General features: G+C 39.6%; 1 protein-coding gene across 3 annotated transcripts; it reads right to left on the bottom strand.

Annotated features, from left to right (window-relative positions):
* Positions 1 to 27: 27 nt before the first annotated feature.
* On the bottom strand, positions 28 to 11658 carry UBA3 (ubiquitin like modifier activating enzyme 3). Of its 3 annotated transcripts, none has more exons than XM_050312993.1 (18): positions 11595 to 11658; positions 11447 to 11488; positions 8658 to 8778; positions 7669 to 7749; positions 6803 to 6885; positions 6163 to 6243; positions 5490 to 5533; positions 5133 to 5197; positions 4176 to 4331; positions 3952 to 4054; positions 3357 to 3470; positions 2819 to 2872; positions 2346 to 2382; positions 2185 to 2266; positions 1590 to 1690; positions 1404 to 1467; positions 1242 to 1296; positions 28 to 800 (listed from the first exon to the last, which is right to left on the bottom strand). In XM_050312993.1, exons 3-18 carry the CDS (start codon positions 8775 to 8777, stop codon positions 712 to 714), a joined length of 1329 nt encoding a protein of 442 aa, XP_050168950.1. In that variant the 5' UTR covers position 8778; positions 11447 to 11488; positions 11595 to 11658; the 3' UTR covers positions 28 to 711. The 3 variants fall into 3 exon arrangements, with proteins under 3 accessions (XP_050168950.1, XP_050168951.1, XP_050168949.1); XM_050312994.1 differs by having other exon boundaries at positions 11606 to 11649; XM_050312992.1 differs by lacking the exon at positions 11447 to 11488 and having other exon boundaries at positions 11606 to 11644.
* Positions 11659 to 13000: the final 1342 nt, after the last annotated feature.

The raw sequence follows: 13000 nt of genomic DNA, 5'->3' as shown, positions 1-13000 counted from the left end.
TGTCCACAGACTGGTCACAAACTCAGGTGTCTTTATGATTTTTATTAATAAATACCTGAACAGCACCAATGACATTTGAACATAATCTTGCAATGCTGTGCATGGTGGCTGCCTGGGGACAGTGAGGAGACACGTCTGTCTTTTCACGTACAGCTGATCATTTTGTCCTTTTGTGTTTCTTGTAAACAGTCATCTCTTCCACACTTGAAACCTTTCATAAAATTGATCAAATCAGTATCTAATAAGAGGAAAACGCTCATTTTAATTTACTGCCTCTTCTGGTTTAAGGTGATTCAGCAAGTCCAAAGGAGCGCTGCTACTAAAAACCAGATCGTTGTGATTCCTTTTAAAAGGTCCTTCCTTTGCATATACATGTGCACACATGTTAAAAACAAGACTTTTAGCCACCTTGAGTTCCATGTGTCTGAAAGTACATTAGCACAAACATTTTGACCAAAAAAACAGGGGAAATTGTATTTCTATACTTCAGAGATCTGTACATGAATAAGCATTTATACAAATATAATCCACCAAATATTGGCTTCTACGTACAAATTCCGAAATATGGTGATTTGTTTGAATTTCCTAACCTTCAACCATGCTAGCACTTACAGGAACATTTCAGGCTGCTTTAACACCCACAGAGTATATTTGTTTTACCAGGTGGGCACAGATTTATCTTGCTGTATTTGCACTTCACTTATGAATAAATTAAGTGGTAAAGTGAAGCTTGAACAACATAGTCTGTGGTGTTGTAACATCAGCAACTGCAAGCTCTTGGCCATCCACAAGCCCCAGTTCTGAAACACAAAGAAAAGTTTAATTAATTTAATTAAACCCATGAGGTTTGTTGCTTTTTTAATTTTAAAAAGCCTGCAAAAGTCATGAATGCTATTTCCACGTACCATAAATATGATGAAATAAAGCTGCAACCAGCTCACTGGCTAAATGAATATTCTCATTTAACCAGGAAACTAACAGACCTTGTCAAGAAAGATATATAAAACTGTACTGAATTATATTTAATTTACAGCAGTTATCTGCTTGCTTTGTTGCAATCTTCTCTGCACCTGCCTGCACTTCACCTTTAAACAATTCATATACCTGAGAAAGGTGCATTGCACGTAAAAGGACAATGAACCACATTCTACTGCACAGTGCATGATAAAGCTAAACATCCATACACAGGGATGGAACTGACTCTGTAACCTGAAAATCTACATGTGACAACTCCATGATACCTTTTAGTGTCTTGGAAAGATTTGGCCTTGTTCGTTCTTCAATTGAAGCTACTGTCTGCAAATTAAAAACGAAAAAAAAAGTCAAAGATTTCCGTTCAAGTTCCGAAAAATAAATTAAAATACATTAATATTATTAAAGATAATTATTTATGTTCATATTACCTGTAAATAAAGTGTTTTATTTCCCCCAAACATAGTTGCTGTGATTGCAGGAGATTTCATTTGCCTATATATAAAATATTAAAAAAAAAAAAAAAAAAGAACGAAACAATCAGGTAAAAATACATTTACAAATTATCTTTTTGAAACAGTAAACTACCAAAAAAGTTGGCATAGTTGTACACTTACAATGAAGCATTATTTGTCAAGTAATCCAAGATCTCCTGCAGTTTAGCTGATGGGGAAATCACTATGTTTTGGGGAAGCTGGCTGCAGGCTGGACAGTTCTCCTACAGCAGAGAATACATGTTATGTTAGATACTATTCTAGAAATGCTGCCAATAAGGTCTCAAAAGTGTTTGTGCTGTGGGTTTTTTTTTAAGTTTTAGCTCTAGAAATATTAATACTGTTGCAAATACCAAGGACAAAACCCAATTCCTCATGAAGTTTGTCCATGTTTGACTGACTCCCAACAGCAGCCAAGTATTTATGAATGACAAATTTCATCTGACAAAAAAATCTAACACTACAAACCTTCAAATCAATCGTCATAACCTCACTTTGAGAAGATTTGCCGATGAATTGTCTTAAATGTGCACATCATTTTGTATTTCTACTCTGTAGAAGTAGCAGACTGGTAACACTCTAGATTCCACTTTTAAAACTTAAGAAATATTATTCAATGCTAGGGGCCAAGAGATTCAACACTGGGGTTCAGAAATACACACAAACTCCATAAATAAAAATTAAGAAAATGACCCTTTGAGTTTTTAATGGCACTAACCTTCCTTTCAGCTTCAAAGGTGTATGTGTATAATCCATCCACATCATTAAACACCAAGTAGTTGTTAAGAGGAACATATGCACTGCAATGACAAACAGGTTAGTGTTGATACATGGCATTATGCTGGAAATCATGTATGTTATTAATAAGAAATTAAATACCTCGTGGCTATTTTAAAAACTTCAGTGGCACAAACAGCTGGAACGAGGAAAAAAAAAAAAATCAATGTCTTCACCTTCTAGCTCTATCAGACATCAGTGCACACAGTTGTACCAAAGAAGTGACAAAAAACACCCAACTTTAATAATATGTCATAAGAAAAAGAAATATCTGAAGGCAGCTGTAGTTCTGTGCATTAACACCACAGATTTGGCACTAAGCCTATGGACTGTGTTTCCCCATGTTTTTTCCCAGTCTCAAATGCTTTTGGCCCACTCCCATATCCAAGCAGGAGCTTAACATTTATACAGTTATACACATATCCACTTTCTCTATGGAGAAAAGAAATGAGACTGTAAGAATAAATCAGACCCATTTAAAAATTACTATTATCCTGAGTTCTCGATTACAAATTTTTGTTCTACAAAACTCTCAAGTCAGTCAAGCAGAAGTGAAATGAGCTCTTCCACCATACCTGCAATTACTGCATTTGTAGAAGCTACTGCTGGAATAATTCGTTTAACCACCCCTGTAAAAACAAAGACATACAACTCTGTTATGATTAAATGAGTGTCAGCATTCTGCACCTACATGTGGACAGAGGCACGGACAGCAGTGAGGACCAGATGCCATAGTCTTAACCAGCCTAAACTGGCATAAAATGTTGCCACTGCTAAAATCACATCCTTTTGTTCCTACTCTTTGACCCAGCAAAAGTGGTCATAGTGTAATGTAAACTGTGGAGCTGCTCCAGGTTAAAAATAAAATGGCAAAAAGAATGTTCAGTTTTGTCCCAGATAAGTTACCCTGATTTATCACAAATGCCTAAACATCTGATTCATCATAAAAATATTTGTGCTGGCACAGGAAGTGAGCTGCTTATTTCTGTTTTAAGGGAGAAAAGAACTACTTCTTTCTCAGCAGAGCTGCCAGCTTAGTCATAACAAATACAAAGAATGCCAATCCAGCCTAAGTGCAAATGTCACAAACTTGGTGAAATGCCAGCCCCTTACCTTGGGTGAGTCTGTAGGTAACACCTTTAATATTAAATTGTGATGCTCTTTCTAAAGACTTCTGGTAAATCCACTGGATATGTTCAGGGTCGTCTCCATCCAGTGCAACACCTTCTACAGTAAAGTTAAGAGTTTACAGGTAAGTTGCAATTACCAAAGTTCTTCAGAAATACAGCATTTTTATTGTCTAAAAACAGTTTCTTTGTTTTCACTGGAGTTAAAACAAGTACCCCATGAAGCTTTCAAAACTAGATACTTTAAATAACTGAAATATCATTTTTATAAACATCTTCAGTTCTAACACATACACAAACCATCTTAACTGCACAGATTTATAGAGCTATTACAGGTTACATTTTAAGTCAGGAAAGAAACTGTGCAGTGTGAAAAACACATGAGCAAATATGGAACTGGACAGCAAGTTCAAGGAGTGAAAATCCATCTCCAGCTCAGAGGAGGCTTAGATTCAACACGACAATGAGCTGCATGAGGTTAAGAGGTAGGATTGTTTTAATGAGAAATAGCTGTATATTCCCAACTCAAGTTAGTTAAAAGGAGAAATGGCAATTTAGCACCAGTGTAATACACTAATTACCTCCAAAAGGTTGCTCCTTTGGCCACTGCAATATCCTGACATACTCAATACAGTGCTCTGGCAATCTGGGCATGGATGCAATAGTGCACATGGGAAAATTGACCTGGTTGGGCAGGGGAAGAAAACCAGAAGAAACCAGGTAATAGACTATATATAGTACTAGGAAAAGAAACCAGCAAATCAGAGGAATATATAAAAAATGGAAATATCACTGATTGAATTACCTGTGGTGGATAAAGCTCAAGTGTGCACTCAACACATGCTGTCATACCAGGAATGATCACACGAGCGTTTCCCTTGAAACCTTCCGTCCCTCCATCTATTAAAGGTATGATGGAACTTGGATCCAGTACCCCATCATCATAATGTAAAAAGGACATCTAATGAATAGAGGTAGGGGGGTTGTTGGTTTTTTGTTTGGTTGGGTGTTTAAACAAGTTGCAGGAAGAAAAATACATCCTAAAAATTTTATTCTTAATGGTACACTGTAAGAATGAAGGTTTAATATACAGTTTATTTTAAGGGTGCACAGTATATAAAACACTACTTATTTGTCAGCGCACAAGACTCTTATCTACCACCTTCATCCTCCATCTCCTACCCTGATAAATGCTGTTATTTCCTTACAGTATATCAGAACAAATGGTTGGTTGGTTTAAAGGCTTTGGGGGTTTGATTCCTGGTTTGCTGTTTTGGTTTTTTAAATACAGGTACATACTCCAGATCCTTGTTTTGTAAACAAATTCACCATGATAAAACTACCTAGTTCAGTGACCAGCCTTCTGGTCACTGAACTCTGTAACACTGCAGCTCCAAAAAGATGGCATTTACAAGCTGCAGCACAAAAAGCACTGTTTGGGTAATGAAGACAAAGTTCACAATGGGAGCATCCAGAGAAGAACTTCCCTTCTTACGACTTTGAAAAGCTGACTGCACAAGGTCACAAACAATCTAACTTTGAAATTACCCCTGCAGGGCACTGCACAAATGTTGGCTAACAGTCCTCAAGAAAAGGGCATGCATTTCACCCTGTTCACAGAAAGAAAACAGAAATAGATACAGAAAGCTTTGAGTTTCAACAGCCCTCATTCATTTTAATGACATGTTCTACAAAAGCATGTTTAATTTTAGTTATCTATACCCAAGCAATAATCAGGCTTTAAAAAGATTGAAGACTTTACCAGCATGCCATTTATCCATCTTCTTGCAATTATAGAGTCCAGCCCACAAACAATAATATGGAACTCTAGAGGGAAAAAACCATTATTTAAACCTACACTAATGCACATTTCTGAAAACAAGCAAATATTCTGTCCATAACAGTCCAGAGACAGTGACTGTGGTTTAACTATCTCCCCTAGATTACCTGTATCACAGATGTATTTAAATTTTATTTGTTACTTCTATTTTCAGTATATTGTAGAAGACTATAATAATTAGTAATCTAACTCCCAGGAAAAGCAGTGAGCAGCAACAACTGCAAGGTTCCCCTAAAGCACCTAAAGTGGGTGTTTGGCAGGCACACAAATTCCACTTACGTCGATAGAAGCTTTCATCCATGTCTTGGATCTTTTTAAAATATCTGAGTGTAAGCCCAGTAAAGGAATATATTTATAGTTAAGTTTACTGTTTCCTATTTTCTAACCTAAGGCCAAAATATCATCTAATTTATTGCTATAGTTTTACACAAGACTTTTTAAAAAAAAACTATGGGATTTGAGATTCAAAATTCCCACAGCTGCAGCTGTAATATCTGACAAAACAAGTAAGAGACACAATGTAATAGTCACAAACAGGAGAAAGTTCAGCAGGCAAAATATTTAGGAAGCTCAAAGCATGTGCTCTCACAAAGTCCCCTATCAGTAAGTGCTGCTCTAAGTTTATAAACTCATGTCTCCTACCAGTAAGTACTCAAAACACTCTAGTGAATAAACCAGTATCTCCGTGAAAATTACAATATTGCATTTGAATAAAAACACTCAGTGGAAAAATACAAAACAGCTTCTTAAAGCTGAGCCTTTCCCATGCATATTCCCTGGCCGCTAATGTCGCTGAGGAAGAATCCTCAATCACCAGCTGAATGAATCCGTTCTTTATTGTACAAAAAAAAAAAGAGGATGGCAGCAAAATACTTCAGATACTCTTACCACCTACAGAGTTTTCTAGGATTTTTGAAGCCTTCAGGGCCACTACTTCTCTACAAAAGGATACGGTACAACAGCGCAGTGGGGAATGCGGCTGTTCAGGAATTCTGCTGCAACTTCAGCCTTTGGTCGCCCCACGTCCTTCGGTCTGGGAAAACCCAAGCAATTCCAAACGCATTATTTTAGCAGATTCAACCTCTCCAGTCTCTATGCATTGCAATACCAAATTAAGTGATTAATTGTGACTTTAGGACAATTTATTGACATGATAATATTAAAGCATCCAAACCAAAGCATTCTGTGATCCCTGTAAAGCATCAGATACGAGATATTCAGAGTCACCTGAACATGTCCATGTAACTACAGTTACCAGCATCAAAAAAATCCAACCACTTTTCATTGTGCTTAGAAGAAAATGGCACTAGGAAATCTGAGGTTTCAGTCTGTGTACATTATTTTTTGGTGTGGCTTTTTCCATTAGCTCTACTGGAATGGTAAGGAACAAAAATTTTCTTCATGCTCAAACTATGACACCACAGATCCCAAAAGAAGTTCAGCAACGTTTAGTTTATTCCGAGTCCTACTGTCATATGAAGGTTCAGTAATCTTTAATAACATCTTGTCCAACCAAAATAATGATCATTTTCACGTGTTTTGTTTAGGTACATTTAAAAATCCAGAAGCTGAACTGTGAAAACAGCACTTACCGAAACAGAAACTGTCGGTTGAGGTTAGAGACATCTATAGTATCCATGTCAATAACATGGATCTGCCTGAAGCCAGACAATGCCTGTGAAAAGAGAAGGTCAGCTTCATTTAATAGGAAATCAAAAGCTTACAGAGCTCCAGAATTCATTCCACATGCCAAAAAACACCAAGATTTAGAGAGACGATTGTATTTGCTCCTCTTTCCCTGTGCACACAGGTACATGGTCATTGTTGGGCTGTTAGTGCTGGTATTTACAGATGGAATTAGTAACACTTCAACAGTCGAAGACAATGTTCTACTGAAGGCAGTACTGCTTTATCCAACCTAATCCTAACACAGGGAAGCCAAGAAAAGTACAGAACACCTCCTGGTAATCTGTACACCAGGGAAATCCTGTGTTAGGTTTGTGGTTGGACTCAATGATCTTAAAGGTCTTTTCTAACCTAAATGATTCTATGAGTCTACGATTTTCACCACTGTATTCCACACAATCCCTTCATGTACCATTATGAGCATGATTTGTTCTTAGGTTATTTTGTTTACATGGATCTGGTAATTAGGGACAATCACCAACATCAGACTCTGTAAGGCTGCACATGAACTTTTGGCTACACTCCATAAACAGCAGCGTGTTGTCCCTCAGGACAAGTTTAGAGACAGATGAATAAATAACATGCAACATATCAAACTACCACCTTTCAAGCTTATTAACAACATTCTTCAAGTTCATTGTCTGTATCATCATCTATTTTACACATGATTAGAACTTGGAAATCTAGCAGCTATATATGTAAATCATTATATAAATCCTCAAGTTAAAAAGAGAAGATTCTAAGAAGCAAAGGGTGAAAACCGAGTAATTACCAGATTTTTCAGGAGTTCGCATCCTAATCCTCCTGCTCCAATAACTAGGACTTTACATGTGCTTAGTAAAAAGTCAAGGGCCTGCAGAAGACATAAAACAAAATATTAATACAATTTGTCCTTTGCTTCATAACCCTTATAAACATGTCACCATAAATTTTCAGTGCCTAGTGATTTACAGATAAAACAACTTTGTGTTTCCATAAGTAATTATATATTGGACTTTATTCAGCAGTTCCTACTCTAATTTAGAGTAAAGCAAGACCTTAATTGATATCAGTATTATCTTTATCACTTTTATTATTATTTGGCTTAAGGAGGTAACGTTTTCCTCCTTTAAATATTTCACTGATATACATATATATAAAAAATAAATATATACGTAACTAAATAATTCTAAACAGACAGGTAACATTGCTGGTCAAAAAGAAGTGAAATGTTTAACTATCTAACTGCTTTCTGTGAACTGTTCCACTACACCCCAGCCTCCAAGTAGTAAATAATGGAACAGCACATTAAAAAGATAATAGTAAAATACTTTCAACTGTAAGCTGTAAAACAAAATGTACAAAAAAGGAAAGCAGAAGAAATAATTAAAACATTCTAAATTTTACTTTTCCTTACTAAACATCTTTCCCAGCTCTCCAAGTACTCATATTAGCAGTAATTTAAGTACAATAAATTTCTCACTGTATCAAATTACTTAAAAATGGAAGATAAATGCTGCTATTTTTACATGAACCTCAAAGACAGAGCATAATTCATAGTTGTTATATATTTATATATGATAACAGCAAGTTTGTAGTTGACAGTGTACAGTTTAGAAATACAAGCTTATAAAAAAAGCACAGTATGTTCACGTCATTAAAATACAACCTTTTCATGCAGTTTTAGTACTCACACACTGCTGGTGGGTCACTTAATTAACCTGTTTACATTACTTTGCAACACACACTACAGATTTTTTATTGAAAGTAAGTGTTTCTCACTTGAGTGCCTGGCTCGAAATCGGGATGTGTGAATGGTCCAGATCGCTCGAGGAACTTCTTTACATGGTTCCAGCGACCTTCCCAGTCTCCAGTGTCCCCACACCCACCATCAACAGCCATTCTGCACAGAACACAGTAAATTCAGCTGCAAAATCATAGAGAAAAAGCCACACCTCCAACTTTTCTATATTAAAAAACACCTCGATTATTGACCATTCATACAAATGCATCTGCATATTCTGCGTGTGCATTATGCACGTGAGCATTTGCATGAGTGGGTTTTATTTGTGCAACTAGAAAGCAACAATATGCAATATGCACAGAGGGGGGAAAAAAACACCTCAGGCATTTCAATAAACCCATTGATTTAACTGCTACTAGTAAAAGTTGACCTGAAGTGAAAAAGGGTCTAATTCCTTTTATTTCCCTCATATTTAAAGAGGACACAGAAAAAGAGCTTGTCCCTTTAGATTTTGAGGGTGGGTTTTTTCATCTCTAAAGTCTTGTGTACTTTTTTTGACTGATTTTTTAAGTTCATAAATTTAGAACTGCCAGTATGTAACAGCAATTGTGAGGCATTGAATAAATAACAGTAACGCGCCCCAACATTGTCCTCCGAATCTTCAGAGTAGTTAATTTTAAAATACATAAATCTTGAATGCTCTTCACCTTCAGATGGTACTGTGTAATTTAGAACACCCCCATTTTTCAGTCATCCCTGAGCCTGGCAGCAGTAACAGTGCATAAAGGAAAGTTTGTAGTTATCCTCCTTTGAATTTTCAAGACAGAATTTTACACAAAATACTCCAATACCCTTTTTCTGCTTTTACAGGTCACTTTTAGTAGTACGTAACTATAAATTTAAACTGCAGAGACTTAGTGGAATAGTTTAAAATCAGCTCTCAAGTAATTTTCTAGTGCAAGACCATCAGCTACTCCCTTTTTAAATAGGAGCTCCACTCAATATATATATGATTGTGTTCTACATTAATACAAAACTAAACTCCTTATAAAAGAGCTTTGCCAACCCTGAGTATAAAAGCTTGTGCCACCATTGATAAGGAGTGTTATTTGCTTCCTTCTATGAAGCCCTATGAAAAGCACTTGGTTAATAACTGTAGGGTAATATTTAGAATTTATTACAACTTCCTGGTGACTCGGAAATTTAGTGAAAACATCTAGAGTGAATTCCTTTCTCTTCACAGCATTCAGAACAGGGACAACACAGCATGTCCACAGTAACTTTAACTTACAGACAGCTGATTTTACAAAAAATTTTCAGTAATTGGGGAAAAGCCTAAACTGCAGGAATAAATAAATCATAATTCACCTGTTTTGGGCAGCTGTCCCTGGCTGGGGGCTGGAATGAGATGATCTTTAAGGTCCCTTCCAACCCAAACTATTCTAGGGTTCTGGTATTTTGACTGCAGACTGAACTCCTTCCTGATTAACTGTTGAGATAAGTTACTTACTATATGAGCAGTTAAGAGCTATAAAAATTATTCGAATTCATAAGGGGATTTTGACCTGCCCTGCCCTTTTGTACCTTCTTTCACAATAATGTGGAAATACACATATTTTCACACAATGGGAAATGGTGTGAATAAACACAACACTCTCTGTACAGACCCCTCACCTGTTGTACACCAGGTTTCAGGATGCGCATTAAGCACCAATTAAGCAAATAAAATGGGTCAGTAGACATCACAAAACCTGCTTCTGTGGATTTTAAAATTTTTAGTCTTTTCTGTAAATGAGTGTAGAAGCTGTGTTTGGTGGCACTAAGGACAACTTTTTTTTATCCTTTCATACAGCCCCTACAAACAGCCATTAAGCAGCACCATTCCTTGTGTGTTTAAATGTGTATATCCCTTCATAAGTCAGGCAAAATGGCAAGATGTAGTTTCACTTTTGCAATTGTACTACAGTTTGGTTTTTACAGGGCTGGACATTGTGGAGATCTGAAAAACATCAATAATTCAACCTGAGATTTTATATTTCAGAGCCTTTTTTTTAAAGTGTTTATTTTCTGTGCTGTTACAGCATTACCAAGCATCGTGAGAGTTCGACAAAATTCTTACTTATTTCACCGAGTTGCCTGCATTTTAAATTTCGTTCAAAAAATCTCAGAGCACCACAGTCCTTACACACCGCCTCAAGCTCAGGCTTTCCCCTGCCACTTTCACACCTCCGAAGCTCCATGCTTTTCGAGGGACTCGGCATGCACCCCTCCCATCCAGCACGCCCAGGGATTTCCGTGACCCTCACCCGACACACACATGATCCCTGGGAAGAGGGGCACGGGCAGATGGAAGGGAGCAGCTAAGGGATGGAAGCAGATGATACTGAAGATTTCTCAGCCTTAGTTTTAAGGCAGGTGCGTAGAATTTAAGAGCTTTCAACAAGCGGAGGCCAACTGTTCCGCGGCCTGATTTTTTTTTTTTTTTTTAATTTTTAGCCAAAAAATTTAGCCACCTGCTCCTTAGCCTGGAGGCCTTTCCCGCTCCCTGGTAGGCAAGGCAGCTCCCCCCGTGTTGTCCCCAAGCTCCTCAGCGCACCATGCCAAGCTGCGAGCCCCTCTCGGCCGGGCTCCTCTCTCCCAGCCCCTGCCGTCCGAGCCCTGCCCCACCTGTGACATCCTTCCTGGGGCTCCCTCCTCCCTGCCCGCGCCTCCCCCGTCCCTCACCTCCCGCGGGGCTGCGGCTCTCCCTTCCCTGCCCTTCCCTGCCCTGCCCTGTCCTGCCCTGCCCCCGCCCCGCCAAGCGCTGCCCCCGCAGCCCCGCACTAACCCATCCGCCAGCAGCTCCTCTAGCCTCCTTCTTTTCTTCTCCCTAAAAGAGAGAGAATAAAAGAAGGGTCAGTATCGCGCTACAGAGACCGGGGAGGAGGGAGGGGGTTCCCCGGGCGCGGGGCGGGGGCGGCCGAGCACACACATACAGGGCACTTACGGTTCCTCACCATCCGCCATAGCTCCCTCTGCTTCCCACAGTGCCCCGCGGGGTTGTTTCCTGTGCCGGGGAGAGGGGGGGCGATAATCGCGATAATCGTCGTGGCGACAGGGGGTGGGGAGGAGCTCTGCGGAACCCCTGAGCCATGAGATAAAGGCTCCCGCCTCCCCTACCCGGCTTACTCCAAGCCCTGTCCAGCCAGGCCTTGAACACTTCCTGGGATGCGGCACCCACAGCGTCTCTGGGCAACCTCGCCACCCTCACAAGGAAGAATTTCTTCCTCGTGTCTAACCTAAACCTGCCCTCTCTCAGTTTGAAGACAGTCCATCTTATTCTGTCACTCCAGGCCCTTGTAAAAACTCCCTTTCTTGTAGGTTCCCATCAGGTACTGGAAGGCAGCAATTGGGTCACCCATGAGCCTTCTCTTTTCCAGGCTGAACAATCCCAGTTCTCTCAGCCTTTCCTCATAGCAGAGCTGTTCCATCCCTTTGATCATCTTGGTGGCCTCTTATCCGGGGATTCAGGAGGGCATTCTCAGGGCACCTTAGAGCTGGACAATGACTAGAGACCAAACGTGGATGTGGGATCAGCCGGGGTCACTGCCCACCACAAAGGCTTTTGCCTCATCAGCACTCCCTGGACAGAGGCCCGACAGGCTCTCCTGGGATCGTATATAAATAAATCAGAACTAGGGAACAGCGTCCTGAGCATAGGATGGGAAGCAGACGAGCAGGACTAACGAGGGTTGTGCTCAAGCCTTGGACTCCCAAACTTTAGAAGGAGATGTCAGCGTCCCGGCTTACCAGTCTGCACTTTGAGAAGGACTTTGATGCCTGCAGCAAACCTGGGGTGTTGTGTGGTACACACGTGGTGGGTGAAGTGTGAAAGCCTGAAAGCACAACTGCTCCAACACGGACTGCTGGGATCGAACCAGCATAGCTGCTGTCACCAGCCTTTGCCTCCAAAGGCACAATCACCCTGTTGCCCATTTTAGGAGCTCTCTAAACACAGACACAGAGTCTAGTTTAAGAAGGAGACGTTGTTTATTTTGTACAGGGTGCAAGGTGTAGGTTTCCACAAATCAAGCATTCCAAGGGATAAAAAGTTACATGTTCTATAAAGTAAAATTTGCATGAACCCGCCTCTCTAATACACATTCCCCGCCCACCTAATGCATATTTATTTCTGTGATCTAATCTTACGCAATGCTCGAAAACACAAAGTTCTTTTCTTCAGTAAACAGCTTGTATTGTTGAAGTTATCTGACATCAGTTACGTTTAAAAAAGGCGAGAAAATTCACCTCGAAGACATCACCCCCACTAGCAGAGCCAGTCTGCAGTGGGACACCCCCCAAGAGTCCCCGTGGCTGGGGGCTGACTCTCCCCCCCGTCTCA

This window comes from Myiozetetes cayanensis, unplaced genomic scaffold (assembly GCF_022539395.1).
Source record: "Myiozetetes cayanensis isolate MyiCay16 unplaced genomic scaffold, myiCay2020 scf18, whole genome shotgun sequence".
In the NCBI taxonomy this organism is placed as follows: Eukaryota; Metazoa; Chordata; class Aves; order Passeriformes; family Tyrannidae; genus Myiozetetes; species Myiozetetes cayanensis.
Note: the sequence above shows the minus strand (reverse complement) of the source record. Positions and strands in the feature narration are given on the sequence as shown.

Excerpts from the sequence above, each read along its gene's own strand:
- UBA3 (XM_050312994.1), bottom strand. The coding sequence starts at position 11,625 with ATGGCGGATGGTGAGGAACC. Across the intron at positions 3,471-3,951 it reads AAAGGAGCAACCTTTTGGAG|AAGGTGTTGCACTGGATGGA; the intron begins GTAATTAGTGTA and ends ACTTTACTGTAG. Across the intron at positions 1,297-1,403 it reads ATAAAACACTTTATTTACAG|ACAGTAGCTTCAATTGAAGA; the intron begins GTAATATGAACA and ends TTTAATTTGCAG.